At 55.7% G+C, this 24431-nt stretch overlaps 13 protein-coding genes across 13 annotated transcripts; 7 read left to right on the top strand and 6 right to left on the bottom strand.

The window, feature by feature from the left end:
* Positions 1 to 65: 65 nt before the first annotated feature.
* Positions 66 to 1332, top strand: BDY17DRAFT_296485 (ribose 5-phosphate isomerase A-domain-containing protein). Its single transcript, XM_033733458.1, has one exon. The coding sequence runs from the start codon at positions 377 to 379 to the stop codon at positions 1271 to 1273; it is 897 nt and encodes a 298-aa protein (XP_033589490.1). The 5' UTR covers positions 66 to 376; the 3' UTR covers positions 1274 to 1332.
* Positions 1333 to 3521, bottom strand: BDY17DRAFT_296483 (uncharacterized protein). The gene is made up of 2 exons (XM_033733457.1): positions 3472 to 3521; positions 1333 to 3365 (listed from the first exon to the last, which is right to left on the bottom strand). The coding sequence occupies exon 2, from the start codon at positions 3117 to 3119 to the stop codon at positions 1743 to 1745; it is 1377 nt and encodes a 458-aa protein (XP_033589489.1). The 5' UTR covers positions 3120 to 3365; positions 3472 to 3521; the 3' UTR covers positions 1333 to 1742.
* Positions 3522 to 4007: 486 nt separating this feature from the next.
* BDY17DRAFT_138259 (uncharacterized protein) lies at positions 4008 to 5505 on the top strand. The gene is made up of 5 exons (XM_033729484.1): positions 4008 to 4028; positions 4094 to 4223; positions 4287 to 4450; positions 4505 to 4623; positions 4684 to 5505. The coding sequence occupies exons 2-5, from the start codon at positions 4165 to 4167 to the stop codon at positions 5404 to 5406; spliced, it is 1065 nt and encodes a 354-aa protein (XP_033589488.1). The 5' UTR covers positions 4008 to 4028; positions 4094 to 4164; the 3' UTR covers positions 5407 to 5505.
* On the bottom strand, positions 5506 to 11323 carry BDY17DRAFT_138234 (sister chromatid cohesion C-terminus-domain-containing protein). The gene is made up of 2 exons (XM_033729483.1): positions 10992 to 11323; positions 5506 to 10883 (listed from the first exon to the last, which is right to left on the bottom strand). The coding sequence occupies exons 1-2, from the start codon at positions 11137 to 11139 to the stop codon at positions 5605 to 5607; spliced, it is 5427 nt and encodes a 1808-aa protein (XP_033589487.1). The 5' UTR covers positions 11140 to 11323; the 3' UTR covers positions 5506 to 5604.
* Positions 11324 to 11554: 231 nt separating this feature from the next.
* BDY17DRAFT_250156 (DNA-directed RNA polymeras-like protein I subunit) lies at positions 11555 to 11985 on the top strand (the record flags this gene model as incomplete). Its single annotated transcript, XM_033731040.1, has 2 exons — positions 11555 to 11666; positions 11729 to 11985. The coding sequence occupies 2 exons, from the start codon at positions 11555 to 11557 to the stop codon at positions 11983 to 11985; spliced, it is 369 nt and encodes a 122-aa protein (XP_033589486.1).
* Positions 11986 to 12040: 55 nt separating this feature from the next.
* On the bottom strand, positions 12041 to 13018 carry BDY17DRAFT_310010 (Deoxyhypusine hydroxylase; the record flags this gene model as incomplete). The annotated part of the gene is made up of 1 exon (XM_033735392.1): positions 12041 to 13018. One exon carries the CDS (start codon positions 13016 to 13018, stop codon positions 12041 to 12043), a length of 978 nt encoding a protein of 325 aa, XP_033589485.1.
* A 166-nt stretch (positions 13019 to 13184) lies between these two features.
* Positions 13185 to 14337, top strand: BDY17DRAFT_138129 (adaptin ear-binding coat-associated protein 2). Its single transcript, XM_033729482.1, has 2 exons — positions 13185 to 14176; positions 14233 to 14337. The coding sequence occupies exon 1, from the start codon at positions 13316 to 13318 to the stop codon at positions 14063 to 14065; it is 750 nt and encodes a 249-aa protein (XP_033589484.1). The 5' UTR covers positions 13185 to 13315; the 3' UTR covers positions 14066 to 14176; positions 14233 to 14337.
* A 534-nt stretch (positions 14338 to 14871) lies between these two features.
* On the bottom strand, positions 14872 to 16036 carry BDY17DRAFT_316527 (Mdm33 family-domain-containing protein; the record flags this gene model as incomplete). The annotated part of the gene is made up of 2 exons (XM_033736018.1): positions 14872 to 15935; positions 16006 to 16036. The coding sequence occupies 2 exons, from the start codon at positions 16034 to 16036 to the stop codon at positions 14872 to 14874; spliced, it is 1095 nt and encodes a 364-aa protein (XP_033589483.1).
* A 642-nt stretch (positions 16037 to 16678) lies between these two features.
* BDY17DRAFT_250242 (Golgi apparatus membrane protein TVP15) lies at positions 16679 to 17330 on the top strand (the record flags this gene model as incomplete). The annotated part of the gene is made up of 5 exons (XM_033731047.1): positions 16679 to 16698; positions 16774 to 16848; positions 16924 to 16961; positions 17021 to 17240; positions 17294 to 17330. 5 exons carry the CDS (start codon positions 16679 to 16681, stop codon positions 17328 to 17330), a joined length of 390 nt encoding a protein of 129 aa, XP_033589482.1.
* A 323-nt stretch (positions 17331 to 17653) lies between these two features.
* Positions 17654 to 18232, bottom strand: BDY17DRAFT_250560 (uncharacterized protein; the record flags this gene model as incomplete). Its single annotated transcript, XM_033731076.1, has 1 exon — positions 17654 to 18232. The coding sequence occupies one exon, from the start codon at positions 18230 to 18232 to the stop codon at positions 17654 to 17656; it is 579 nt and encodes a 192-aa protein (XP_033589481.1).
* A 256-nt stretch (positions 18233 to 18488) lies between these two features.
* BDY17DRAFT_333942 (synaptobrevin-domain-containing protein) lies at positions 18489 to 19599 on the bottom strand (the record flags this gene model as incomplete). The annotated part of the gene is made up of 1 exon (XM_033737910.1): positions 18489 to 19599. One exon carries the CDS (start codon positions 19597 to 19599, stop codon positions 18625 to 18627), a length of 975 nt encoding a protein of 324 aa, XP_033589480.1. The 3' UTR covers positions 18489 to 18624.
* Positions 19600 to 19644: 45 nt separating this feature from the next.
* On the top strand, positions 19645 to 22267 carry BDY17DRAFT_138083 (uncharacterized protein). Its single transcript, XM_033729480.1, has 3 exons — positions 19645 to 20212; positions 20269 to 20900; positions 21048 to 22267. Exons 1-3 carry the CDS (start codon positions 19811 to 19813, stop codon positions 22066 to 22068), a joined length of 2055 nt encoding a protein of 684 aa, XP_033589479.1. The 5' UTR covers positions 19645 to 19810; the 3' UTR covers positions 22069 to 22267.
* Positions 22268 to 24431, top strand: BDY17DRAFT_138084 (major facilitator superfamily domain-containing protein). The gene is made up of 4 exons (XM_033729481.1): positions 22268 to 22740; positions 22797 to 22878; positions 23012 to 23917; positions 23970 to 24431. Exons 1-4 carry the CDS (start codon positions 22466 to 22468, stop codon positions 24219 to 24221), a joined length of 1515 nt encoding a protein of 504 aa, XP_033589478.1. The 5' UTR covers positions 22268 to 22465; the 3' UTR covers positions 24222 to 24431.

The following is a 24431-nucleotide window of genomic DNA, read 5'->3' as shown; positions in this document are numbered from 1 at the left end:
ACCCCACCTTCCAACAAACGCCACACCCACGCAGGGTCCAGGGCATGTCACTCAATTCAGCCGATAAGGGAAGGTACAGCACTCCATTGACCCTCAACTTTATCCGGGGCCGCAGGGAAATGTTGAATAACGGCTGACACACTCCTGCCTCGTCGTTTACTCAGACCGGCACGCTGCTCGACGACCGGACGCCCTCGGAAAGGAGTTTGGGGGCTTCGGACTTGATTTTCACACGACTGGCTTCCCTTTGTGACACCATTGGAGACACCCCGCCCGACCTTACAGCATAGACTATACAGCAAACACCATTGAAGCGGCCCATATCGGTCCAAACTCAGGACCTACTCCCAGCAGCACCAAAGTCACATCACCAACCATGGCACCCGACTCCGCCGCCGCCGTCGCAGCAAAAGCAGCCGCCATCGTCCCCGAAGCAATCGAAGCCGCCAAGCGCAAAGCCGCCTTCGCCGCGGTGAAAGCGCACTTCACCTCCACCATGTCTTTCGTAGGGATCGGGTCCGGAAGCACAATCGTCTACGGCGTGGAAGCCATCAAAGCGCATTTAGAAGCCAACCCTCCCCCTCCAGGCCATCTAAACTGGTTCATCCCCACAGGCTGGAACTCGAAGAAAGTCATCGAAGCGGCGGGGCTAATGCCGCTTACGCTCGACTCCGTGCCCGCAAACGCGGAGATAGAAGTCTGCTTCGACGGCGCGGACGAAGTGGACGAGGAGCTGAATTGCATCAAAGGCGGAGGCGCGTGTTTGTTCCAGGAGAAGCTGGTGGCGCTGCGCAGCAAGAAATTCGTGTGCATTGCCGACTACCGCAAAGCGCAGCGCAGACTGCTGACGCAGTGGCCTACCATTCCGATTGAAGTGGCGCCAATCGCGCAAGCGGCGGTGATTAAGGAGTTGCGCGCGCTCGGGTCGGCGAATCCGGTTCTGAGGGAACATACTTTGTCTAAGACGGGACCTATCCAGACGGATCAGAGTTTTTACATTGTCGATGCGCCTTTTAAGACGCTGTTGACTGCTAAGGATGTCGCGAGGGGTGTTGGCAAGGGGCAGGGGGAGGATGGGGTGTGGGAGGTGAATACGCTGGCGAGGCGGATCAAGGATATCAACGGGGTGTTGGAGGTGGGGTTGTTCCATGGGGTGAATGGGGAGGAGGCGGCGAAGTTGGGGCTGCAAGGGGGACAGAAGCCCGTGGCGGTGTATTTTGGGCTGGAGAGTGGGGAGATTGAGGTGCAGCATTACTCGCAGACGCCGAAGTGAGGAGGAGAAAAGCTGGTGATAGATGAGATGCATGTAGAGAGTGGCATTCAACCACGCCATTTGCTCACTTTGCTTCACGTCCGCTATCTGCTCACGTCCCCTTCGTCAACCCCGCACGATATAAAACCCACCCGCCCTCCGCCAATCAAGATTCCAACCCGCCTGAGCGCTTCAGAGCAGGTCAGAAACCAAGTATACGCCGCCGCTTCCACCAGCAGCAGCATCATCATCATCGGGGACAGTAAGGATCATCAATCCAGTCCACCTCAATCCACCATCCTATCCTGTCCCGTCTTTCGTCGTGTCTGCGCCATCGCTATGCTTCGTCGTCAAGAATAGAAGAAAAGGAGAGGTCGGTGTTGGTGCGCCGGTCGCTATGCTTCGTGTACTGCACTCTCGCTCCCCGCCGGTGAGTAAGAGGAGGTTGTCGGGTTCGTTCTCCCGCAGAATTTGGAGTAGATGCGAATGCTCATATATAAAGCGTCCGCAGCGTCTCCACAGGCGGTGTCTCCGTCAAGCCCTTCTGCCTCAACGCCAAGCCCACCACCGACGGACTCCGGGACCGTGCACGTGAAGAAGCATTCACGCTTCGAGCGGCGAGTTGGCTTCGCTCTTTGCGGGCAGCTTTTTGCTGCTGCTTTTTGACTTCTTTTCGTTCGCGGGCGGTGAGTCGGGGCCCATGCTGCTGTTGTTGCTGCGTTTTGCCTATGCGCTCGGGCGGTTTGGGTGGGTGGAGTTTTAATTTGATAGAGGGTTTTGTGGAGGGGGATTGGGAGCCGGAGGGTGAGGATTGTTCCTTGATGTGAGGCGATAAGGTCGTGATGGCGTTGTGATGTTGGTGGAGTTGCGTCGGGGTCGGAAGGAGCACCTCAATGCCACTGGAGGAGGCTTCCGAATCGTATGAATCCTGACTGCCGTCGGACAGCGGCGGTTGGGAGAGAGAGGACGGTATACCGCTGGAGTTTTGATGGAGTCCTCGCGTGGCTTTGCTCATGCGTCGATCTCGCTTCTTGTTCGGACCGTGCTGGGAGTTTTCCTCGTCGCTGTCATGGTCTCGTTCCACGCTCGAGCTCTCTTGCTGTGATGATGCACTGCCATACTCCTCTGCATCCAACAACGCCGACACTGCCGTATCTATATCGCCTTTTGCAGCTTCGATTGCGCGTTTGATGGTGGGTTTATCGGCGAGGAAGGGTAGTGACTTGCCAACGACGTCAATCATCCACGGCTGCACATACGGCGTTTGTGCAAGCAACTGTCTCTGTCTTTCTTCCTCTTCCACGGACAGAACTTTCGATCGAACTTCGGGCAAACCAGTGTGTGGCCCATCCAGATTGCGGATGGAAGAGTAGTGCTCCCAGAGGTGATATGCAATGTGTGCCACCGGCCTCGCACCCTCGTCGGCCCCCGCCGTCACCATGTACGCGAAATCCCGCTGGTAGATCTTCACGTCGGTGTTGTACGCACTGGCAAACGCCGTAATCTCCATGTTATCGCCGTACGTGCCTCCTCGTGACATGCTCTGCAAATGGCTCTCGAACACGCGATCAATGTCCGCTTCGGACGGGGGAAGGTAGTGGGCGGGGGAGGAGTAGGCGCCGGCATTCTTCCGCTTGGGATTGCGTCGGATGCCGCCGCCCGGGTGGACGTCGATGAATTGCTTGTAGTAGTCGGCGTGTTCTCGCATGTAGGCGATCACGCGGGCGCGGATGGCGGTGTGTTGGTCTTGATTGCCGGCGATTTGGTCGCTGAGGGCGTTGAAGAGACAATTGCCGTCTCCTCGTGTGGGAACTATGTGTAGCCCCATAGCCCCCAGCAGCGGGAACTCGTCGTTCGGGCCACCCATGGCGGGGGTGAAGCGAAGGATGACGAGTCGGGCGTGGAGGGGTGGGAAGCGGAGGAGGGAGGTGGAGGTGCTGTGCTGTGCTGGGTCATGAGGGCAGGTGATGTTTGTGTGGGATTGGCCGGCTCTCTCCCTCTCTCACCGAGCAACAGCGGTGGGGGAGCGAGGGTGCGCGAGAGGACGGTGGTGCGGCAAAGGCCAGGAGGTGGTGCATGCAGCGTGCATGTGCGGTGCGTGGGCGGGCTGCAGCTAGTAGGCTCTGTTAATTCTCGTCATCATTGCCTAACCGATTGGCCGCGGCAGTCATCAAAGCATCCAAGCTTCTCCCACTTGCATTTGCCGTGCGTCAACTTACGTTTGTGTGGTTTGCTTCCGTCGGTTTGTTTAAGAATCGTGTCTTGAAGAGGTGTTGAAGATGTAAACAATGCAGGCATCAAACATCACGACGAGGCAGGCACGACGGAGGCACGAGACAGGCATCAAACCTTAAAATCCGCAACGACAATAATTCACCTCGTCCACTTCCTCCATTCTTCACATCCAACATCAATTTCGATGGCTGTTTATTTGACGAATGATGCAACAGTACACTTCACACAACGTCATCCAGCTACAATGAGCATTTCGATGCACGCAAGTTCAAAATCTCCAACACCGCCGTCAATCTCTGCACAAAACACCCTGGATTTCGACGATTGCGGGGATCTGCGCATACGAAAGGGCGTAGGGCGGGCTGCGATCAAGTACATTTTCAGAACTACATCCAAAACACAAGTAGCAAGACCATCGACTACATAATGCAGCCACGCCGTGTCCACTTTCACTCTTCTCTCCTTTAGTATTTCCATTACATCGTCCAACCCCTTTTCACCATATTTCTCAAATCAAAATGTCCAAAATCGTTGTTGTAGGGTAAGCAAGATCCAGTCAACCCCCTCGCTCACCAACACCTGACTGACCCACTTCCAATAGAGCAGGCGTCGTCGGCTTAACCACTGCCTTACATCTCGCCCGCAATGGCCACGACGTGTCCATCGTCGCCAAACACATGCCCGGCGACTACGACATTGAATACTGCAGTCCGTGGGCCGGAGCAGATTACTCCCCGTACGAAACCACTTCCCTTTTCCATCTTTTTCCGTTCCTGCGCTGACAGAGGCTGTCGATTAGGAGTCTCGCTACACGACAATGGATGAAAATCTCCACTTCTCCCTCGACGTCCAAAGAAGCGGTGGAGGAAATCGGTCGACGGGCTACGGCACTTGAGCAGAATACTTGGCCGGTGCTGGAGAAGTTGGCGCGAGATGTTCCTGAGGCTGGGTTGCAATTCCAAGGTATTTCTTGCCATGTGTCTCGCTGAAGACGCGGAAGATGCTAACGACGAGCAGAAATGCGAATCCTCATTCGCGAAAAGGACACTTCGTCCCCAACCGCCGACCACCTCATCTCCCTCGCCGCTACACCTCGCAGCAAAATCCCCCCTCAGATCCAATCACTCGTTGACTCGGTATGCTATCTCCCAAAGTCCCAAAGTCCAAGTAACCCAACAGCTAACCGCCTCACCAAGATCAAACCCGTCCCTCGGCATCAACTCCCCCCAGGCTTCACCTCAGGCACATCCGCAACAACAATCTCCTTCAATCCCACCCTCTACCTCCCCTGGCTAGCCAGCCAATGCCTAGCGCAAAACTGCACCCTCTCACGCGCCTTAATCACGCACATCACCGCCGCCGCTTCCCTGCATCACTCAGGCTCCCCCGCTGACGTGGTAGTCAACTGCACGGGCCTCTCCTCCCTAACTCTAGGCGGAATCGAGGATGAGAACCTCTTCCCTGCCCGCGGGCAGTCGGTTCTCGTCCGCAGCGAGCCGGGGTATATAGTCAGCTCCTCGGGCACGGACGAAGGCGAGTCCGAGAGCGCGAACATCATCACCCGCGCTGGGGGAGGGGGAACCTTCCTAGGCGGATGTCTGCAGTTCGACAACTGGGATGGAAACGTCGATCCGCGGCTCGCGAGCAGGATGCTCAGGCGGTGTGTGGAGGTTTGTCCGGAGCTTGTTGGCAAAGGGCAGGGGACGGAGGGGTTGAGTGTGATTCGGTATGGGGTTGGATTGAGGCCTTTGCGCAGGGGTGGGGTGCGGATTGATGCGGTGGAGGTGGAGGGGGTCAAGGTGGTGAATTGCTATGGGCATGGGGGAGCGGGGTATCAGACTTCTTGGGGGAGTGCGGAGGAGGTGAGGAAGTTGGTTGGGCGGGCTTTGGAAAGGACGAATGGAGTGGGACATGATTAGTCTCGTTAGATAGATCTGTTGGCATACTCTCCGTATCTTGGAGCTGATCTCAGCGGCTCGACTGCTAGCGATGATGTCCGCATCAGCGACATGCCACCTTCCTCTTCCCTCCAAGCTAAGCACCGGTGGTCATCTCAACCCACGCCCGCTCCTTCCTCACACCAGCAAAAGCCATTCCATCCCTTACTACCATCACCCTCATTCCCACCCACCATCCTCATCCTCATCATCCCCCTCCCCAAACCTCCCCGAACCCGACCTCCTCTTCCCAAAAGAAGGCCTCCCCTTCTTCTTCGGCGTCCCACCCGGCGTACCCGAAGCCTTGCGCTTACGCCCCGCCTTACTCCCCCCACTAGGCGGAACAGAAGGACTCAAACCGCGCTCCGTAGACTCACTAGGCGTCGCGTACCCGCCTCCAGCAGCGAAGGAGTCGTCACCATCTACGGCATCGTCGTCCGAAGCGACTTTGACTTCGTGGTCGACGGAGATGAGTTCGACAAAAGCGGCGCACATTTGTCTCGCGGCCGGGGCGGAGTCGATGGGTTTGAGGAGTTCTTTAGTGCGTTTGAAGTAGGCTTCGGCGAAGTAGGGGGCGTTGCTCGCTCGGGAGGCGGTTTTGCTTTGGGTGTCTTTCGTTTGCTGCGCTTTGGGCTTGTTGAGGTGTTTTTGGAGATTCCAGGTTTTGTGGAGATGGGATCTTGTCTCCCAGATTAGACAGAGGAGTTGGGAGGACATTGCGAGGTGGAGAAGGCGATCAGGGGTCAGAGTTGGTGCTGGAATAGGCTCGGAGCTGCTCAACGGTTTGGAGGTGTTGACGTAGGGGATATTGCTGGCGCCCACAACGGCATCGACTTGGAGCTGCAACACTTCGCTCTCGATGGCTTGGGCGAGAGTCGATCCAGTCCCTGCGAATATCTTCTCCAGACTCGCCGTCAGATGCAGCAGATCATCCACCTTATCGTACTCGAAGAACGCCATATTCTCCAGACAGAAGCGGACAAAAGCCAGAGGCTGAGAGCCACCACTTGCTGCCACGTCTAACTTCGCCAATGGCAAATCCAGCTTTTGAGCGAGATTGGCGAGGAACTTCTTGCGGATTTGGGCTTTGCCCGTCTTCAGCACCTCCCAAGTGAGATGCAACTTCGCCGTCGGAGGACTGCCAATGTACCCAGCAGCATCACCGATGACGTCGCGTTGGTATTCGAAGGTCTGCTGGACGGCCCGCATGTACTCCTTCTCAAACAGTGCCTCGTGTTTCTGGAACTGTGATTTGTGCTCTTTGAAGGCCTCAGTGGCGACGATTTTGTTCGGGCACGTCTCGAGCGCCACTAGAACCGGTGCGCTCTCCTTGGGGTGCACGAGACCTTGCTTGTTGATACTGACAACCAGCCTGGCGGCGATGAAAGCGGCCTCGTCGCATGACGCAAGTGCAATGCGAAGAACGTGTGGCAGGAATCGTTGCGCCAGAGAGGTAGATGCGCCATCGTGGTCGGAGGCGACATAGGTCTTACCAAGTCGCTCGGTCCCAGTTGCCACGCCGCTCCCCACTGGGGCATCTTCACCCCCATCTGGCACTTCCTGAGCGACGAAGAAGCCCTCCAATCCAGTGAGCAAGACTTCTTCCAGCTGCGGGATTCTATCCTTGAACACCGTCTCAAACGCATTCGTCACGTCCACACGCAAGAATTGCTTCGGCCAGGCCTGAGCGATGGTGCAGATGGCTTCCAGCGAGGCAACACGGAGAGTCAAGGCTCGCTTAGGACTGGTGAAGGGACACAAGGTCTCCACCAGCATGCCCGCCACCGAATCACCTGTGCACCAAGTACACCGCTTGCGGAAGTCGGCGAGGTGGCTGTCGAAGTTGTATGCGTTGCCGAACTCGCACGCAATACGCATAAGCTTGGCGACGGTCGCCGCAGTCTTGTCATCCACAACCGTCTGATCACTTCCGCGCATCCCATAGATCTTCTGCATGACTGAAAGGATAAAGTTAGGCAGCCGATCGGGATTCCCTTGATCGCCGAGCATGTTGTCGATGGTCCACAGGCATGGCGCAACTTCCCTCAGCTCAGGCTTCTGAAGCTTGGTGACGCTGGTAAGGAGAGTGGTCTGCAACATCTTGAGCGTGTTTGTGTTCATCATCGGCTGATGGGGCATGACGTTGCGCAGAATGGTAATCACTGATCGATAGACGTCGAGATCGTCTGTGTTCGTCAGGTTCTGCGTATAAGGCTCGAGGCGTTCCAACTGAGAAGTCGTGAACAGGTCGGGGCTTGCGCGAGCAAAGATGGTCAATGACCGTAAGATCTGGTCCTGACCCGGAGAGCCTGGGATTTCGTTGCTGTCCACCACTCCTTCAAAGAGCACCGCCACCAAAGTCTTGCATACTCGCTTGTTGCCGTCTGCAGTCTTCGAGACAGTGAGCAGACGTTTGACAAGCGCTTCAAGCACATGGAGCATCCGCTCATTATCCTCGACGATCTGTATGAAGAGTGCAGCTTGTGAAGCGAATGCCAGCTTGGCTTGAATCGCGCGCTCACCCTCAAGCTTCAGCATGTAGAAAGGATGGAACCAGATCTCCTCGATGGTAGCACGGGCCAGCTCGATGACGCTCTCTTCATTGTCCTCGATGCGAGAAATGATTGCTTCAGAGACGGGCGAGCGGATTTCTGCCGTCTTGTTGCGCATGTACATCTCCTTCAGCATCCTCAAAGCTCGCTTGCGGACACTCACGCCGGCATCTCTTGTGCGCTCGATGACTCGTCTGTAGACACTGGCGTCCAGCTCCGGTCGGAGAGCAAGACATTTGTCGATTAGCCCCATGGCTGATTCTCGGACGAGAGATGATGGATCCGTCGCGCCTCGGAAGATGTAGCCCATGACGCTCTGATTGCGATCGAGGATGCTGGCGTCTTTCTCGAGCAAAGCGACGACACTTGCCATGCTGCGACTCTTGACCCGGGACTGCTCGCTGCTCATCGAGTTGAGCAAAGTCTTGAAGATTCGATCGAAGGCTCTGCAGAATGGTGATCGCAAAGTCACAATCATCGAGGCCAACTGTGCTTCAGAGGTCGTCAAAGGGAAAGAGCCAGCTTGGTCTTCCAGCCATTTCGGATGGGCGAACATTTGCTTGAGTTTCGCTTGCAGCTCCTTGGATGCCCGAGGCGTTTCGCTCGCATCCGAATCGGTGGAGCCTTCCCGGCCGCTAATGGAAGCAAAAGCCCACTCCATGAGATAATAGCCTCGTGCTGTCTGAAGTTGCGCATCTTCGCCGGTATTTCTCGCTTCGAGATAGTGGATGACATGGCGATACGGTCCATCGAACGAGATGAGTTCGGCTGCATCGCTTTGCCCTGCGTCAAATTGAGTGACCAAGTCGGCCAGGCGACGTGCTGTTGGGGACTCTTTGACATCCACAGCTTTGATAGCAGCTCGAGTGGCCATTTGAAGTTCGAGAATGCCAGAGCCCATGGTACCCAGAAGTTCAAGTGCGAGCGTGCGTGACGGCACGGTACTCTTGTCGCCTTCCACGATTTGGATCATGTGCATGGTGAGGGTTCGGAGAAGTAGCTCTGCCGCCGGCCAATCACTCAGCCCTAGCACATTGAGGAAGTCATCGGTAAAGATGTCCAGCAACTTGCGGAAGGGTTCGTCGCTGGTCTTCGATGTATTGGCCGCACGGTGCGTCAAGACTTTGACAATGTACCACGCATTCGCTCGAGCGGCTTCGTGGAGTGGCCTGACAATGGTAGGTAAATCGTCATCGGCATCACGAGTCTTGGACGGCGAGGCCTTGCGTTCACTCTCGTCATCGGAGCTTTCTTCCTCGTCCGAGACTTCATCCGATGCATCATCTGCTTCATCCTCTTCGTTGTTCTGGGCCTTGCTGCGGAGCTTGAGTGCCTCGGTACTCTTAGTAGCGCTGGTCTGCACAAGCCGCATGAGCAAAGCCGAGACCAGTTGAATGGGCTTCGCATCCGTCAGTCGATATTGGCGAGCGCTCTGTTTCGTGGCGGGTAGCTTCTCGAGTGAAATGAGAATCTCATCAAAGATGAATTGCCGCTGGTCAGTGTACTTGGTAAAGACCTTTGCAAGTACATCCATAGCACATCGCCTCAGCGTTTCAAAGACTTGCACTCCGACTGCAGATTCCTTGTCGCTGATGGCATTTTCGGCGAAGATGAGGGTCTTGCATAAGTACTCCACTCTGGAAATCGATGCATCGTCGAGGTCGATCTTCACAACGAGGTCTCCCAGCAGTCGAACGCTCTTCGATGTCGCATTGATCAACGATACAAGTGCGTTTTGATTGTCCCTGGCGGCCTGGAACTTTGGATTCGCTGGTGGTTGGTTCTTCTCTCCACGGATCTTCTCTCCTGCGAACGGCGGCTCCTCAATGATTGGTATGACGCAGCGCTCGATAACCGCTTTCAGGACATCCAGGGACTCAGATACAAAGTCTTCGGATTGAAGCTCCTTGAAGTGAGCCCCTGCACTCATGGTTCGCATCAAAGTTCTCGAGGCGATCAAACCGACTTCGGCGATGCCGAGTCTTGATACCCAGTCTTCTTCCTCCGATTCGCTCCAGCCACTCGAGACCAGCAGTGAGAGCTTTTGGACGGTAGAGACCGGAACCTCGCATATCTTTTGGACGTGCATGAGATCATCAATCTGAATGTCATGGAACCTCCCACTCGTGATGACTTTTGAAATTGACGAATCCAAGCGGGCCTGCACTTCCGGCGCCAAGATCGTCACTGAGCCATCGCCAGTATCGCGAACGACAAAGACGGGGTTGGGTGTAGCTTGCTGATCGGACTCGGTTGGCGCATCCTCCGCGTCGAAGACTTCCGACAAGAGCTTTTGGAGATTCTGTACTGCGGCATCGCCCTTCTGTCTCTGATCTGTTGTCATCGGCCTTGCATGATCGAAGCTCACATCCGCCAGACGCTGGAACTCGGCACGCTGTGATGGTGTGAGGGTCTGAGGAATGATAGCCTCCACTTTGCGTTGCTGAGATGATGAAGGTGTCGTTTGTGGTCTGCTGGGTGCGACGTGTCCACTGCTTTGTTTTTTGATGTTCCAGGAATGAGGCAAAGGTATGACTCCAGTGCCATTGGTGGCATTTCTAGACTCCGCTTCGGACTCTGGGGTGAGATAGCGATACGACACTTTGGTGTTGTCCAGCACCATCTTGGCGAAGGAAGACAGAGGTGGATTCGGGACTGTCGTGTCCTTGTTTGCTTTGTTCGAAGGTTGAGGTGGTAGCCGCTTGAATTTGTATTGCGTCAGGCTGGCCGGGTCCAGCAGCTTTTGCACATCTTTCAGCGTTTGTTGTACTCGCTTGGATGCTGTTTCAGCACTCGTGGCTCCACTGCTGAGGTCATGTAAGAGCTTCTTGGCGTTTGCACTGTCGGCGGAACTCTGCAAGACGGCGGGGGTGAGGGTAGGGAGGGCGAGAGGGGCAGGAATGACATCTGGAGGCATGTGTTAGAGCTGACTGCGCCAAGAAGTCGGAGGCTATGCAATGTGGGCCAGAGGTATTGAGTGTGATACAGTCAGTTGGAAGTGAGGCTCTGACGTACCTGGAGTGAAGGGAACGATGGAGCTAAGCGGGGTGTAGGGTAGGGCTTCCTGCACCGTCGGCGCTCGGAGCTTGCGTGCGGTGTTGGGAAGCTGTTGCGACGGATCACCGTGCGGCGCGGTCCCATTCGTTTGTTTTGACCCCTCCATTATGGTTGACGATCATCTGTGGTTGTGCATTGGAATCTCGCTGACTGGCGATGATGTATGGGCCACTTGTAGCGAACGAAGGCGCGGAGCATCAAACACACTCGGCGTACATGTCTCTCACAGTACCCGAGGACTCATAATCCATTTAGCGAGAGCAAAAGGCGTTTGCGCAAGGAAGATGGAGATGCAGAAGACGAGATGAAGTCGCAACAAGGTCGATGGCTCTGCCGACGCTGCACGCTAGCCCCGCCCAAAACGGCAGGCGCGTCCGTGCGCAATACGACCGTCCCATAATTTTCTTTCTTGCCCTTCACTTCCGCCTCACATTCGCTTCACTTGTGAAACGTGATTCACTACTCACTTTCGTGGTTCATTCATTTGTCGCACAGCATCACTATCACGTGTCGTATTCGGCATGGCGGCGATCGGCTCACTCGTGTTTTGTACCGACTGCGGAAATCTGCTCGACCCGAACCACCGTCGCAAGGAGCATATTCAATGCGAGCTCTGCGGCGCGCAAAACAAGGGTATGCTCTCCTCTTCGTGGCTTCCAAGTGCTGTCACAGTACTCATTCGTGGCTGTATTTAGATACATCATCCAAGGTCATCGTGACGACTTCCAAACCATCCGCTTTCCCATCTACCCTGCGCACGAGATTGCGATCGGATGTGCAAGAGATCACCGAGTCGGAGATTCAAATCGAGGCGACCATCAACATGACTTGCGACAAGTGCGGCTGCGGCGAAGTGCGCTACTACACTCAGCAACTTCGATCAGCCGATGAAGGCACGACAGTCTTCTATACTTGCCCGCAGTGCGGGAATAAGTGGAATACCAATAATTGATTGAAGCCGGAACGCCTCGCTATTTATCCAACAACTATCACCAGACATGCGCCCTTCACGCCGCTTGAGCAATGGGGATCGTGGCGTACTCCATCTCATGGTTCTTCTCAAACTCCGCCATGTCCAGTGCCACGATGACGCTCTCACGCACGACTTGCTCCGGGTCATTGATGAATTTGCGCAGGACTTCCTCAACGCCATCTTCATCTCCAAGACTCCCCAGCGCTTCCGCAGCCTCGTGCCGCACCATGCTGGCCTCGGAGGTGTTGCTCAAAGTCTCCACCAAACTCGGAATGGAAGCGGGATGTGATAGCTGGCCGAAGACAAAGGCGACTTCGTGTCGGAAGAGGGCGGAAGGATCGCTAAAACCACGAGCGAGCGAGAGGATGGCCGGTTTCGCGGTTGGAAGGTCAGGGGGTGATGCAAGATCCCGCAGCGCAAACATGGCTCTGTAGCGCTGGAACAGCGGCAGCGAAGTATCGAGTAAAGTCTTCTCCAGGTCAGGAATAGACGCAGAGTGAGTGTCGTGGTTGGCAAGAGGCGGCGCAGGATCGATAGACGCAAAGTTGCTTCGTTTTAACTTCTCCAGCCTTCGCGCCTCCGAGTGCTCCCACTCTATCCGCTCCACCGCAATGTCGCACGTCTCCCGCACCACCTCTTCTTCCTCGACATCGTCCCTCCTCTGCCTCAACATTTCCAAACTCCCCTCATCCCCTAGCGCGCCTAGTGCTTCCGCCGCTTCATGTCTGCACATCGCATCTTCGCCCCGGTCTTCAATCACGTTGCGTAGAAATGGCACGGCCTCGCTCTTGCCCGACTGTCCAAGGCAGTACGCCAACTCATGTTTCAGCAGCGCCGAGGGTGATGTGAAAGCCGCCGCAATTGCTTCGATCGCGGGGACCGTCTGAGAGGTTGGCGGGGTTTGCGCCGCGAGGTGTTTGAGGGAGAATAGCGCCCGGAAGCGCTGGGCGAGGGCGGCGTTTTCGTCTGTTAGGACTTTCCGTAGTGCTGTTACGGTGTTGTCGGCGGCCATTTTGATCGAGGGGAGTCAAGTGGTGTGTGTGCAGAGAGAGGTGTGTGTGCTTAACTTTTTTTTAATCGAAGGGTCTTGGATGTGGCGCTCACATGTGGCTTGCGAGCGAAGATCGCTTGGTCCGAGCTCCATTTCTCGACTTCGCTGTCCCATTCGCAAGGCGGTGATCTTGTTGAATATGCCACATGACCGCACTTTCTAAGCCTGGCAGAACATAACAATTCTGACTCTTGGAACGTCATTTCGTGAAGGCAGTTTTCTCACATTCAGCCACATCCCGAGGACCGCACGGCCATAATGACCCGAGACATAGCAACCGGCGCCGAGCTTCCAGACGATGCAATCCAGCGAATAGTCTTCGTGACCGAGGGAGTACACGTCTACGGCATCCCACCAATCTCCAGCAACAAAGGCTTCTCCGCAGCAAACTGGACATCACCAACGCAACCCACGGCGCAGGAAATCTTCACCGCGCGTCTTCGAGTCATCGAAACCTCTGTCGATGCCTCTATCAAAGTTGACGCTGTGCTGGAAGACCCGAACACTGGCGACCTCTTCGCTGCTGCTCCGTATATCCATCCGGCGGTCGTCCAGCAGGCTAACGACAGTAGTCGCTTCTTTGCCGTTCGCGTGGAAGGCGAGGGAGGGATGAAAGCTACCCTGGGCATAGGATTCGAAGATCGCAGTCCGGCACTGGACTTCAACATTGCGTTGTCAGAGGCGCGGAAAGTGCTTGGATTCGAGGCTGGCTCTGCTGCTGCTTCTGGCCGCGGAACGGACGCCCCTAGCTCCGGAGTGCAGGACTCAAAGCAGGATTTCAGCTTGAAGGAAGGGCAGAAGATTCATATTCAGCTTGGCGGGAAGAGCAGAACTGTTACTTCCGGCAACTCTTCCACGAAGCAAGACGATGCCGCTGCGTTGTTCTCTATTGCCCCTCCGCCTGGGGCGGGCAAGGGGCCTGGTCAAATTGCGCCGCCGCCTACTGTTCAAGGCAAGTCGGCGCAAGAACTTGGCTTTGACGACGGCGAGTTTGGAGAGTTCCAGTGATGTGGGCGATCAGAGTGGTTCGAGACCGACATGATCGCAGCGTTTTGTGGTTGGCTGGACATTGCATTCCCGCATCTATTCGGTTGACAGTCTCCGGAAGTATAATATCCCGTACGTGCTTTCGACACCGCCATAACGGCTGCAGAAACTTAAGCTGACTAGATAAGACTCTCCTCGTTGGGATGACCGATGACTCGGAATCGCAAAGGAGAACATAGGAGACCTCAAATCCCATGAAACCGCACACGCCCAAATCAGCGACCCGAGCCGGACTAGCGCCTCCCGGCGCTACCATCACTATTCATAACAGACGGCAAGCGCACGCTTTCAGGCCCCGTCTCCTCGCTCTCTCCATCCTCAACAACGGGGTCACACATATCGACGAACCCTCGGCAACCACCAGCGAAATGTATCCTGTTCTCCCTCCTCCCCTTCCTCCCCATCATCTCTAAGGAGGGATTTACGGCCGCCTGTTAGGCTGGGGAGCATGGTTGCTATCTTGGTCTTGTTGCTTGGTGTTCAGAGTGTTGACTTGAGTGCTATTGAGGGATGGGTGGAGGAGGGAGGAGTTGAGACTGGGGTATATATTCTATGCGGATGTCTATATTGCATGAGGCGCGGGTCGAGTATATGCTGGGTGGCTTTTGAGGAAGAAGACACATTCACAAGGTACCTCACAGCCAGTGAGCAGCACCTGGCTGCATGCTCGCCTGGCTAAAGCAGCCAGTAAACAAATTCCGTGACAAAGCCATAGCATGCAATCATGCGCATGGCAGTCATGCAATCCCAGCATGTCAACCAAGCAATCACTTCGGCCGCCACAAAACAAACAGCAAACCCATGGCCGCAACGCCAGTGGCCGCGCCTTGTAAGGCAGTGGTGGTGATGTCGACTTTCTTCACCTGCACCATGCGCTCGCTGAACAGGTCGTGCAGGCGCTCTTTGTGGTAGTCCCAGCTTTCCGGCCAGGTTTGGGGTTTTCGTAAGGGAGGATGGACAGGTGGGGTGGCTTGTTCCTGCGGTGGTGGTGTGTCTGCAGCCAGGATTGTGTTCGGAGGACTGGGTGTAGTGCTTGTCGGAGTCTGATCAGCTGCCACCTCGATGGGCACGCCCTTTGGCTCCACAACAGTATCAATCTGCCTCTCGACCGCCGCTGCAGGAGCGCCAGTCACAAACGCATGCTTCTCATCCAACGCCTTCTGAACCTCCTTGACAATCCTCCTGCGCCGCCAGGGCTCGAAAATGGCAATCTGCGCCAGCAACAGAAAGATATTCAACCCCATCAGCCCAAACGTCACCCACGTACTATTCCGCCGAATGGTATCGCTCCAAATCTGCTCTTCATGGTACTGCTTCCGCTCCAAACGTTCCAGCTCCGCGCGTGCAGACTCCAGATCGCGCTCAGCCATTTCCAATCCATCTTTAGCAGCTTGAATAGCTTGTTCGTGACCATGCTCCGAGCGAACAAGAGACATATATCGCTCGAGGTCTTCAGGCGACCAGGAAGATTTGCGCTCCAGTAGACTCACAATTTCTTTCTGCGACGCGGCTTGTTTGGCGTGGGCGTTGGAGTGGGTAGATCGTGCGGTGGCGATGGTGGAGTGGCAGGCGTCGACTTTGCCTTCTTGCGCGCTGATTTCGTGCTTGATGGCTTCGATCCCGCTGTAGTCTGTCCCGGTGTAGTTGTTGATGTGTTGGCCTGCAACGGAGGCGCGGGCGAGCACGCTGTCCATTAGGTGCGCCATGCGGCGGGAGCTGGGCCATCGCTGTGAGTCGGACTTGGAGGGGAGGGAAGCGGTGGGGGTTGAGGGTGGGATGGCAGTCTCGGGAGGGTTGGGTGAGGATGGTGTACGGGAGAGGGGAGGTTCGGCTGAACGAGCGTCATTGAAGCGTCGACTTGAAGTGTGTAGTTGTTTGGCCCAAGCTTTGCTTTGCCAGACCGGCGCATTTGTTCGCATCGAGCGAGTACATGCTGGGCACTGCCAGGATGAGGATCTCGGCTTCCCTCCGGTATATCGTGCTATCGGGGTGGGAAGTACAGTCTTCGTGGTTGCATTGCTGAACAACACTGCGCGGCGAGCTGCAGCAGCCAGACTGGCGTTCATGTCCTGGAGGATGGATTACAAGGCTGAGGGATGAGATTGCATTGGCACATGGATGAGGTCTTGCAGGAACGAGTGGGGGCCTCAGGCAACAAGGGAAGCCCGAGCTTTGCTAGCTCTCACACTTTATGCGGCTTGCCTCGTGCCTTACACTGACGACAAGGTGCAAACTGTTATTCAATCATCATGTCGGGGAGAAGATGAGAAACCTATTCACAGAATGCATGGAAGTGCCACTTGGAAGGAGAAAGGCAGGACAACGAATCGACATGGACAAGGCAGCGAAAGGACGGGTGACGTCAACCCTAACCCTGGAGCCTGGCGGGCGGGATGAACCGCGACGCGACTGACGACCGCCTCCAAAATTCCCCTCCAGCCTTTTCGATCGCATTGAAACCAACATTCTCACCAACTCCATTCTCACATCCTCAACGCCCATCATCTTCCGAAACCACTGTGTTCCCGGTCGCATAACCTTCGTCTCCCTCCACGACTACTTGAATCTGCCAACATGGATTTTTCCGACATCTTGTGAGCTCCTCTCATCCCTTTACATACTGTGAGGCAGCAGCATTGAGAAAGCGACTGCTAATAACTCGCCTCCAGCCGCATAGTCAACCTGGCCGTGGGTGTCCTCATGGTCCTCGGCGGCATTGGACAGTTCTGGCCCACAATCAGCCTGTAAGCAGATATCCAGCAAGAGAAGCCAGTGGAGAAAGGGGAAGGCACACACCTAACACCCAGCTGCAGTCGAAGCATCATCGTCGCAGTCTACGTGATCATCTTTGGCCTGTGTAAGTTGCGTTGCACCCCAAGCTCTTCCATCCAAGTCACTAACGAATGCTCTCTCCAGCAACCGGCCTTCTCGAATTCCAGATCCCCCCGCAAATCGCCCGCTATGCCAGCTTCATGTTCTCCTTCATCGGCCGCGGCGCCTTCTACCTCTTCGTCGGCTCCCTCATCATCGATAATTCGATTTGGAAGTGGTTGCTCGGAAGCCTGGTGGCTTTTGCAGGAGTGGTGTACATTGCGCTCGAGTTTGTGCCGAGCATTGAGCCGCCGGCGAATATGAGGTGGGTGGAAATCACATGACAGGAAGGAGTAGATGATACTGACTGTGTTGCAGGGATGCCGATGCTGGTTGGGGAGCGGAACAAATTTAGGCTGCGCACAGCTGCCGCAACAGCCACCTAGCGGACTCGACGTGATCTTAGAAGACTTGCCGAGTCCTCGATCTAAAAGAGAAGCGGGAGCAGCGCAGGCGCGCACACTTACCACCCGTGTAATACTAGCTGGATACGCAAAGCGGTGGAGATAATGTGGCGCTGACGGTCAAGCGCTTCTGCCTCAGCGGATTATAAGACTAATAGGAATGAATGAGGCTTCTTCCAATCACTCGTCGCACGATGCACACACCCCGTCGACCTATTGGAATCCACATCCAGCAAGCATATTCGCGCATAACACCCAATCCCCATGGCAATGCCTACGCAGCATCCCCCCACCCCAACGCCTCCTCAAGCCGCTGCACCGCACTCTTCCCCTCATCAACCAACAACCCCCTAGCCTCCACATCCGCCACCAACCCCTTCATATCCTCATCCCCCTCGTCCGCCCTCTTCCGGAACGCAGCCATATTCTCCCGAATCCAATCCACATCCCCGCCCGCAGAAGGCAGCACAAACCCCACCTCCAACCCCGCCACCATCCCCCCCATCAACGTAACAGAATGCAGCTTCGTATCCCCCTGCTCTTTCCCGCCCTTCCGCGTAGGCAGCGGAACACCGCATACCTTGTCCCACGCGCGCGCCATCTCCACGCACAGCGTGTTCCACTCCGCCTGGCTGCGCGATGCGCCGGACCGCACTTGCCCTTTAATGTGGTTCCCCGAGCGCGCGACGCCGCCTATGTATACATCGCGAGTCGAGACGTCGGTGTAGAAGACTTGGACGAAGAGTTTGGGGGTGGTGAAGGTGGTGGAGTGCAGGGTTGTTATTGCTGCTGCGAGCTCGTCTTTTTGCGAGATGCTCAATGGGATTGCGTGTTGGATTTCGTAGATGGGCATTTTGGCTTGTTCCTTTCTGTCTTTAGTTTCTTTGGGGAAAGAGTTGAGGGGGCTGTAGGGGCTGGTGGTTGATGGTTTTATGTTGTCGATCATTCAAGTTGTGCTTTAGAGTGGACTCCGGGGGAGGGGATGCGTTAGGCATGATGACGCATGCGGGGAGGTATCGCGGCACACTTCAAGGTGTGGTACCTAGGCATAAAGAGTAATCGAGGGATGAACAGTAATCAAGATGTGAACGTCCTGGCGCGTTGAACGGCGCTTGAAGTTGCTCAGAAACTGCAGGGAATGCGTTGGATCGCTGATATCGTGTTCAATTCGTAGCCATTAACGTCCGTACCTGTACAGGATAGATAAATAGTGCCAGCCTTCCACAACGCCACGCATGTGAATAATCACGACTTGCCTCCACCGATACACCTCCCCCAGCCAGGCAAGCCGCAGCCAATGCCTATCCCGAGGTAGACCAAGAACACAATGACGACAACCAAAAGCACCATCAACCGCGTATTCTTCCACCACATCTTCCTCCTCAACCCCCGACTTCTCACCCGGAAATCCCGCGCACTCCCTCCAAGTCGATCCGTCTTGTCGACCAGCAAATCAATCCTCTCCCCGCGCTCCAGCACCCGCTCGATATTCTCCGTCATGATGCCCCGCACATTATCAATATCCGCCTGCACGTTCGCGAACGCAGACGTCTGCCCGGATTTGGTGGTGCCGTAGTCGACCATGAGCTGTTTGAGCTGCGTATTGAACGCCGCGGCACCGTAGGCGGGCAGAGACGCAAAACTCGTGCGCTCTGCATCGTAGTCTTTCAAGAAGCGCTTCTTCACCTCGAGCAGGAAGCCAAAGGGAATACTGCGGCCGAGATCCGCTTTTGCAACAACGAGGTATGTGAGGCCTGCGCCGCTCAGATCACTCGCTTTACTGGACGATGTGCCATCTGCGTCGCTGATGTAGTAGATGTAGTGTTGGTTGTGGGTGTAGATGAGTTTCTGGGCGGTTTCGTGCGAGATTTTGGGCAGGATGACGGAGGCGAGGTTCGAGACGCCGGCGGCGGAGGCGATGGTGTGCTCGGTTAGGATGGTGTCGTGGTGTGCGATGCAGGAGTAGAGGAGTGGTGTTGCGGGCGTGGATGCTGATGCCGCCATGGCGACGGGGCAAGGCGGAGGGCCAGACGGGGTGGGCTCGGAATATCGTTGGGCCTCGATGAAGGCTGGGGAGGTTGTGAAATATCGGGCTGTCTCGGCGAGGGCGCAAGTATCGTGATTGAGGAGTGGTCCAGAGCGACGAGTGTCGTGAAATGCATCTGCCTTGGACTGCCCAGCGGGGCATGGCAATGCGGCCCGTGCGCTTGCCTCAGGCATCCATATGACATGCATCTTCAGCCCTCAGTCATCTCCATTGCACGAGCAACGGACGTTTGAACAGCAACATACCGAAGGGCATCACTCATCAGGCAACGACGTAGTGGCCATACCGAGCGATGACAAGTACAATGTGATGATGGTCTTCCCCCAGAATGACCCGAGCCTATAACGAATAGACGCTTGCTACAATCCGAGCCTCGACATACCAATGCCACCAGAGAGGACGCCGGGTCGCTCAAGGGCACCTCGAAACCCACCATCATGTCGATCGTGTCGTCTCAAGAAACTCAAGTGCGACCGGGAACGACCGTGTGCCAACTGTCGAACTCGACACCTTGATTGCGAGTATTCGAACAAGCTACCTACCGTATCCCCGACGGAGAATGGCCACGGTAACGGCAACAGCCTCCAGTCGGAGAATGACGCTCTGAGGTCTCGGCTCGCAAGGTTGGAAAAGGCTGTGTTTGGTCATGACTTGTCCTCACACGCCCCCAGCCCGTCGGTGGCGAGTCTATCGCCCGCAACTTCGATTGTTCAGCAGGAAGATACCCGTGCAAAGGTCGACAGTGAGTGGCTTGAGCATAAGTTCAGCAATCGGAGTGGGACAGTGGTATGTATCTGTAGCTCATGCGACTATGTTTGCGTTCATCCACTGACTTATGATAGGTCCCGCCCTTCTCGAGCTTGCTTCAGGTCACCGTCCAGAACACCAATCAAATAGTGACCGAGGCTTCTCTGGTCCATGAAACTGCTATCGACATTCCCAAGCGGGAAGAATCAATGGCTTACTTGGACGGCTTTGAGTCCTACGCCCATTGCAGCGTACCGATCGTCCACGTCCCCACTGCGCGAGCAATCTTTACGGATGTCTACGACAAGCTGTCCATTGGCTGCGTTCCCGACCCAGGCTCCGTGGCTCTTATCCTAGCGGTCTGCGTTTATGCCGAACTCTGGCAGCCTGCCAAAGACCTCTCGTGCAGCAGCTTGACCTCTGACTTCCAAGTCTCCACAGCACTCGCCAAACAAGCATTGACTCTTCTCGAGCAAGCTCACATCTCCAGTAACATCTCTCTCGAGCTGCTCCAGGGCGCTGTCATCCTGAACTTCTGCTTGATCAACTTGGATGGTATGTCGATCCACAACCGCCTGCTTCAAGCTAGCTGTGTCACCATGGCGAGGGAGCTGGGGTTGCATAGGATTGATGGGCCGGGCTCGAAATTTCCACGTCAGACGCGAGATGATATTATTAGAGTTGAGATGGGGAGAAGGGTTTGGTGGCATATTGCCTCGTCTGAATGGTATGTTACACTTCGCGTTCCTATCAGGGACTCACGAGGGTGAAATATGCCCTTGTCTCTGCGGTTTATTTTCCGCTAGAGCAGTGCGGTCTTGTCGACGCCTGCACACTTGTACAGCTCCGACCCTAGCTGACCATTGATTACAAGGCTGTTCGCACAAATGAGCGGCCCGGCCGAGGCAGTCTATTCGATTCATCCGAAACACATGGTCGTCAATCTCCCTCGCATGATAGACGACCATGACCTCAGTACGCAAGGACCCTTGTGTGAACGATCACGAGACGGACCATTCTCCATGCTATTCTTCCATGAGCGATGCAAGCTTGCCATGCTCTGTCGCGAGGCCGTGGACACTTTGGCCGACTCCATAGGCGCGCTCGGGGCTGCAAACCTGCCCTACGAGAAGCTCATCGCCCTGGACATCAAGTTCAAGGAGGCACTAGATACCCTTCCCGCACCTTTGAGGCTCAAGACTACAAGCCAGACGAGCGATGCAACGACAGAAGCAGACCGCCCTCATGCTCCGCCGTCGCTGCGAATGCTGGTAAACGTCTTCTATCACTCGCGTCGGTGCAAGCTACATCTCCCTTATCTCGTTCGCTTCAAGTCCGACCCCCGCTTCAACTACTCCCGCCAAGTCTGCCTCGACTCCGCCCGCGCGGTCGTGCGAGCAAGAGACGTCTTTCGCTCCGAAGTGTCCATCGAAAGCTACATGGCAGTCTTCCGGCTCGGCGGCACCCTGAGTCACATCTTCTACGCCGCCATCGTTCTCGTGATGGACTTGTGCGTCAACAGCCATGGCGATCAGACTGCTCTTTACGAGGCACACAGCGTGATTCAGAGCTTGGAGGAGGCCAAGACGTCGTCGCAGGTTGCGGCGGGCTTTTTGCAGTCGTTGATGGAGATTCTTCGCAAACACCAGGTCAATCTCCCTCCGACGGAGGCCAGCAATGGCAAGGCCAACGGGACCAAGATGCTTTCCGCCATAGAGCACACCAGCACCCAGGCAGACACGAGGCCCGCCTTGCAGGGGGCGGCGTTTGAGCAAGTGGTGGGTGACGGCGCTGGCTTCGACGACATCTGGAACGAATACTTGTACAATGGGGCCGCCCTGGACCCCCAAAGCTGGGACGCGATTATGAACGACCTCGAGATGCATATTTCATAAGATTGTGCATGGGTTACTGCAATGCTACTGTCCAGACGACAAATGACGCGGATGACTCCCACAGCTCAGCGTGGCCATTGGTGCTGACATCCAAGCTACACCATGGGCACTTTTCCCCGACAAGGAATGAATCATTGACTTTCGGCGCGCGCATTGTTACGCGGCGTCCAATGTCATGCACATCCACAATTTGCAGAATAGATGCCTCATGCAAAGTGGGGTCCGCGGTCAGGCCAATCACTAGCCCGCTGGGCGCAGCCTTATCTCCGAGCCCGCGGGGTTCGGACGTTTGGATGGGTAAGCAACGCCCGGCCCCGCGGGTTTCGCGTCTGGAATCCGCGGATTTTCTGCAACGGCGCGTGGGAGCTTTTGGTTTAAAGAGCTCGCCCTGCTCGACATGTCTGTGGTTTTGGCAAAGCATCAACGATTACATTCAGCGCATAGCTCTGGCTATCCCTCGATCTTACCACAAATCACGCGTACCCACCAGATAACTGAAGAATCGCAACCAAATCTCACAATGTCGGAAAGGGAAGAACGTCCCCTCACCCCGGCCGAGTCGGAAAAGGGAGACGTGCCACCCACGCCCACGTCGGAATCAAGCGTCCCTCCCCAGGACAAAGCTCCCCTCCAACAAGACCTAGTCAAGCCGGTAGAGACCTCCGAATTCACGTACGCCGTGTCCCTCCTGCTGCAACGATTTCTAAATCATGACTGACGTCCTGCAGAGTCCGGTCTGTGTTGGTATTGATCTCCTGCTCTGCTGCTTTGTTTTGCACTGCTGGGTTTCTCAATGCCTATGGCGTCTTGGTAAGTTCTAAGCTCTTTCTGCCACTGAACGCCTTGTACTAACTTCCGTCGTAGTGAGTATCCCGCCAAAGAACCAACCTGTCCTTCTCTCCCAACGTGAGTCACAGAAAATACTGACACTCATCCTAGTCAGGCGTACTACACCCTCCACTACCTGCCGACCTACTCCAACTTCCAAATCTCCTGGATCGGATCCTTCTCCATCTTCATGTTCTTCGTCAACGGCGTTCCAGCGGGCATCCTGACCGACAAATGCGGTCCCACGATCCCGATTGCCATTGGCGCAGTGTGTGAGCTAGTCGCGGTGTTTATGGTCTCGCTCTGCAAGGAATACTACCAGTTCTTCCTTGCGCAAGGCGTCCTGCTGGGCATTGGCATGGCTTACATCACCATTGCTGTCACTTCGACGCTTCCTCGCTACTTTGTGCGCAATCGAGGCCTAGCCCAAGGCGTCTCCATTGCAGGCTCGTCGCTCGGTGGTGTCATCTGGCCTATCGTGCTCGATGAGCTGCTGGACACAGATGGGATCAGTTTCGGCTGGACGCTCCGCATCTGCGGCTTCATGATGCTACCCTTGATGGTTATCGTTATCATCGGCGTCAAGCGACCAATCGTACCCAAGAAGCAGCCGGTGGATAGCGAGGCAGGCCTCACGCGAATCACCACCAAGGAGCAGAAAGCCAGCGACGCCAAAGCGCGCAAAGCCGACCTCGCCCGCCTCCGCCACCCCTCCTTCATCCTCCTGTGCTCCGGCCTCGCCCTCTTCTATTTCGGCTTCTTCTCCCCCTTCTTCTACCTCACCACCTACGCTATCCACATTGGGGAGACGCAGAGCTTCGCCTTCTACCTCATCGCCATCCTCAACGCCGCCTCTCTCTTCGGCCGTGTCATCCCCGGCTACATCGCCGATCGCGTCGGCCCATTCAACATCATCACCGTGTCCATGCTCGGCTCGGCGATTGTGTGCTTCTGCTGGACGGCGGTGACGAATACGGCTGGTATTGTGGTCTTCGCTCTTGCCTACGGCTTCATCTCGGGCGTAAGTCTTCCTCGACTGCCCCACACTCGCTTTTCTCTAACATGTCTCATAGGCCACTCTGAGCTTGCAATTCGCATGCGTGGGCGCCGTCGCATCAAAGGAGACTGTTGGCCAGGCAATAGGGATCGTGCAGACTTCCATCGCCTTAACGGCACTTTTCGGAACCCCCATCGCCGGCGAACTCGTCGGAGCCGGCGGCTACATCGCGCTCTCGACCTTCTCTGGCGCGATCATGCTGGTCGGTGGTGCTTTTGTGCTTGCTGCGCGCTTTGCGAGGAGCAAGAAGTTGATGGAGAAGGTGTAAGAGATGGCTTGCTTCGTCTCATGACCTTTACCGAGACTCAATGGCTCGGAGGGATGCAATGATGAGCGTTTGGCGCGGGAACGACACCACTTCGTTTTTTGTTCGTGCCGATCAGCGTTACGACTGCTGATTGATATACCCAGTGATGTTAGAACAGCGATGTCAAGATAGAGATAGATAGATGTACGAATAATATGCATGGCATGACTT

This window comes from Neohortaea acidophila (genome assembly GCF_010093505.1).
Source record: "Neohortaea acidophila strain CBS 113389 unplaced genomic scaffold BDY17scaffold_5, whole genome shotgun sequence".
NCBI classification, from domain to species: Eukaryota; Fungi; Ascomycota; class Dothideomycetes; order Mycosphaerellales; family Teratosphaeriaceae; genus Neohortaea; species Neohortaea acidophila.
Note: the sequence above shows the minus strand (reverse complement) of the source record. Positions and strands in the feature narration are given on the sequence as shown.

Excerpts from the sequence above, each read along its gene's own strand:
- BDY17DRAFT_296485 (XM_033733458.1), top strand. The coding sequence starts at position 377 with ATGGCACCCGACTCCGCCGCCGCCGTCGCAGCAAAAGCAGCCGCCATC.
- BDY17DRAFT_138234 (XM_033729483.1), bottom strand. The coding sequence starts at position 11,139 with ATGGAGGGGTCAAAACAAACGAATGGGACCGCGCCGCACGGTGATCCG. Across the intron at positions 10,884-10,991 it reads CATCGTTCCCTTCACTCCAG|ATGTCATTCCTGCCCCTCTC; the intron begins GTACGTCAGAGC and ends ACATGCCTCCAG.
- BDY17DRAFT_138084 (XM_033729481.1), top strand. The coding sequence starts at position 22,466 with ATGTCTGTGGTTTTGGCAAAGCATCAACGATTACATTCAGCGCATAGC. Across the intron at positions 22,741-22,796 it reads GTAGAGACCTCCGAATTCAC|AGTCCGGTCTGTGTTGGTAT; the intron begins GTACGCCGTGTC and ends GACGTCCTGCAG. Across the intron at positions 23,918-23,969 it reads CCTACGGCTTCATCTCGGGC|GCCACTCTGAGCTTGCAATT; the intron begins GTAAGTCTTCCT and ends CATGTCTCATAG.
- BDY17DRAFT_138259 (XM_033729484.1), top strand. The coding sequence starts at position 4,165 with ATGCCCGGCGACTACGACATTGAATACTGCAGTCCGTGGGCCGGAGCA. Across the intron at positions 4,451-4,504 it reads GGCTGGGTTGCAATTCCAAG|AAATGCGAATCCTCATTCGC; the intron begins GTATTTCTTGCC and ends AACGACGAGCAG. Across the intron at positions 4,624-4,683 it reads TCCAATCACTCGTTGACTCG|ATCAAACCCGTCCCTCGGCA; the intron begins GTATGCTATCTC and ends CGCCTCACCAAG.
- BDY17DRAFT_138129 (XM_033729482.1), top strand. The coding sequence starts at position 13,316 with ATGACCCGAGACATAGCAACCGGCGCCGAGCTTCCAGACGATGCAATC.
- BDY17DRAFT_296483 (XM_033733457.1), bottom strand. The coding sequence starts at position 3,119 with ATGGGTGGCCCGAACGACGAGTTCCCGCTGCTGGGGGCTATGGGGCTA.
- BDY17DRAFT_138083 (XM_033729480.1), top strand. The coding sequence starts at position 19,811 with ATGCCACCAGAGAGGACGCCGGGTCGCTCAAGGGCACCTCGAAACCCA. Across the intron at positions 20,213-20,268 it reads GCAATCGGAGTGGGACAGTG|GTCCCGCCCTTCTCGAGCTT; the intron begins GTATGTATCTGT and ends GACTTATGATAG. Across the intron at positions 20,901-21,047 it reads CATATTGCCTCGTCTGAATG|GCTGTTCGCACAAATGAGCG; the intron begins GTATGTTACACT and ends ATTGATTACAAG.